This window comes from Mytilus galloprovincialis, chromosome 14 (assembly GCF_965363235.1).
Source record: "Mytilus galloprovincialis chromosome 14, xbMytGall1.hap1.1, whole genome shotgun sequence".
NCBI lineage: Eukaryota > Metazoa > Mollusca > Bivalvia > Mytilida > Mytilidae > Mytilus > Mytilus galloprovincialis.
In genome coordinates, this window is record NC_134851.1 from 59,502,314 (window position 1) to 59,505,764 (window position 3,451).

The following is a 3,451-nucleotide window of genomic DNA, read 5'->3' on the forward strand; positions in this document are numbered from 1 at the left end:
TAAATTTTGGGTTTCTTAGCAAATATTGGTGTTTTTTGGCAAATCCTCCAAATTTACCATACGATGAAGAGATCTTCCACAATCTTCACCATATAATGCTATTCGCCATTTCAGAATCTAATGCATCCTTGGTAATATTTTCAAAAGTGTACACCAAAACGTCCGGATTGGTTAAAAATGTCATAAACAATGGAAATTTAACCAATGACGTGACGTTATTTTCATTTTGGTGTACGTACAATGAGATTACCTACAGTCCTTTAGATTCTGAAAAGGCATCCTTATCTAGTTTTTGATCTAAACTTTTATTTTCCATGGAAATCATAGACTTTACCATTGCTTTCAGGTGGTACCTAACACCACAGGGAGATAACTCTTTAAAATCAGCTAAATGTTTTAAATACGTTGTGTTTTTAAGGGAATTTTAAGCTTCTCAATGATCAAAATTAGTGTCTGTCAAACTGCTATATAACTAGTATATTTTTTTTGATAAAATGGTTGGTTCATTTTTTTTTTTAAATTTTTACATTCTTGTCAAAGAGTTAAAGTAAATACTTATTTAAAATTTTATGAAAATTAAACGAGCCAAATTAATTTGAATTAAAGTGTTGGGTACCACCTTAACGAGGGATTGGTATCCATTTTATTTCGTCTACTATTCCAAAACCCTTTATTTTAGTTTAAAGAAACTCGTTCAAAATCTGAACCGTGTACTACCATGGTGCAAATTTATTTTGTGTACTAATCCAAATTTGTTTTGGGATTTCCCTTAGAAAGCCATGAACTTTGCAATTCTTTTTTGAAGGGCGAATCATAATGTAAGCCTTGCGCATAGTTCCTGTATGTTGTATTCGGTTTTTTTTCTATTGTTTTCTATTTGTTGATATTTTGCGTTCTAAAACCAGTATCGTGTTGCAAAAAGCTTCATGAGGAATTACTTTATAACTAGCCCCCCCTGCAGTTTTACAAGGAAGCATATGACACTGGGGCTTGTCTGTATATATTTCTTTAAGTGTAAATCAAATGCGTGCGGGATTAAGCTATATTAAACACCTACGATTAATGGCTATGTTTCATATACTACAATAGAACCAATAAAAAGTGTCGGGTTCGGGACTCAATCACTTACTTTTGCAAATTTACATAAGTATTTTAAAATCCATTCCTTTCCTCACATTTAACCCGTATCATTTATATTGTGTATTAATATGTTTTTTTCAGCTACTACATACAGTTCAAAACTCATATCTAGCCATACACTAGCATGACAAATTCACAGAACCATAGGAATATTATAGTTTATATGATAGGAAGTCAAATTCATCTTGGTAAACTTTACCCAAGAGAGTTCTTAATAATATCTTAATTATTCAAAGGAGAATTTTAGAAAGGTATCATATTGATGAGAGACAGATTTCTCTGTATGGTATAAACCATGCCAGAACAGAAGCATTGACTCTGAGCTGAAGATACTATCGATGGACCAGTAATCCATCACGATAACACAGCATAAACTTGTTGATACATACCACGAAAAAGACTCACTAAAAGAGATTTGTTCATCTTCAACCAGAAAATAAACTTTCAAAGATATTATAAAACTCAATACACAAATGATAATGATTTTTTATGTCTAACATTTGCATATTAATATCAATATATTTCTGAATATATATGGCGTAAACTATCTATTGAAAATGTTCTGCATTAGAAAATCCAAATTGGAATCATTAACTCATATTTTCCTAAGATTGTATTACACAATATATGAAGCACCTCACACATTATTTTCCTTGAATTGAACATGACTTAATTATGTTGCATTTTAGCTACGCCGATCACGGAATATTAATCAGATACACTTTTTATCTGACGGTTGTTTGTTCGTAGCCTTATTTCAAGGTCTTCTAGCAATTTATTGTCGAAGTTACAAAAGTCAAATGTTTGTCCAACTCGTACAAACGCTTTTAACCTCCTATCTTTGATATGACTGCTATCCAAAATATCATAATTAACTACAACAATTCTTCGAGGGTTGTTCGACTTAAAGTGAGTCCAAATTTGGTTCCATTCAATCATATTAATTTGTGATTTTAAATAATCATCGCTCAAAATCACTAAATACGAATTTGAATTTGCAACTTCAGTGAAAATCTGTTAGACTTGCACACCACCTGGAATGAAATCTCTAGGAGGCAAACACACTCTGAAGCCATTTCTTTCTAGATTTTTAACGAGACCTGTTGTTACCCATTTCATTGTATTATAATTTTCAGCATTGAACGACAGGTACACATCAAATTTGTTCGGTTGCTGACTGGTTTTATTATTGAATCTGCCAAAGTACCGACTTTTGAAATTCCTCGAGAATAAATATATTTCGTACTTCCGTGTAAAGTAAAGAAACAGAGATACAAATACGATCAACATTGAAGTAAAAACTGCATATTGCACAGTTGACCGCGGTTTTTTATCGGCACAAAATTGAGAGATAGAAATTGCCTCAACGTCTTTATCGGGAAAACGACAGGTAATAACGTTATTGCCTCTACGTCTTCTGTTCTGATTTTCAAGCCAAACCTGAATCCACTTCATCTCACAGGAACACGTGATAGTTATATTTTCGAACTGAACTGTTCGTTTATTTTTAAATAGCTGTACATTTTTATGAATCTGCGATATACCATTGTGCTTGAGATTGATATTGCTAATTTTCCGGATTTCATAAATGAACGGGTCCACTCTCAGAGTTCGTTTATAAGACAAATCTATTGAATACGTTTTATCTAAATAAGTACGGTATTCGAAAACTGTTATGGAATTATGACTTAAATCAATATGTAAACGATTTTGTTCCGGCAAAACACTTGGCAACTTATATTTTCCCCTCATAGAACAATTGACCACAAGTCTAGACCTCGATGGCTGTTCAAAACAACTGCAATTAAAAGGACATTTGTCTTTCATTGAGATATTACATATGAAAAGGTCTGCACTAATATTAAAAATCCGTTTACCACGAAGAAAGGGTGGATGTTCACAAGTTAATTTTCGTTTTTCTTCAAAATTTTTGCTGCCAAATTTGAACTGTTCCATGAAAGGCTCTATCTTGCAATCACAATTTATAGGATTATCCTCAAGGTTTATAGGATATTTGAAAAAAGCACTAAAAATAATATCACGGGTAAAACCTAATTTCGAAAAATTAGGTATTTCCGAAATTTGGTTAGAGTTTAAATTTATATTTCCCCCACTTTTTGAAAGATTGAATTTAAAATCCAATTCATTTGTAAACTCCGATATACAATTGTTACTCAGTTGTATAAAGTCAAACGAATAATCGAGATATAAGTTTGTTGAGTCAATGCTTCTTAGAAAATTGTGATGTACAGAAATCTTCATGAGAGAACCTTGGCGGTAGTTAAATGTATTTGGCTCGATATATTGTATC

At 32.1% G+C, this 3,451-nt stretch overlaps 1 protein-coding gene across 1 annotated transcript; it reads right to left on the reverse strand.

The window, feature by feature from the left end:
* Positions 1–1,782: 1,782 nt before the first annotated feature.
* Positions 1,783–3,164, reverse strand: LOC143059554 (uncharacterized). Its single transcript, XM_076233073.1, has one exon. The coding sequence runs from the start codon at positions 3,094–3,096 to the stop codon at positions 2,158–2,160; it is 939 nt and encodes a 312-aa protein (XP_076089188.1). The 5' UTR covers positions 3,097–3,164; the 3' UTR covers positions 1,783–2,157.
* Positions 3,165–3,451: the final 287 nt, after the last annotated feature.

What these genes read in the sequence shown, in the direction of transcription:
- LOC143059554 (XM_076233073.1), bottom strand. Translation starts at nt 3,096, where the DNA reads ATGGAACAGTTCAAATTTGGCAGCAAAAATTTTGAAGAAAAACGAAAA.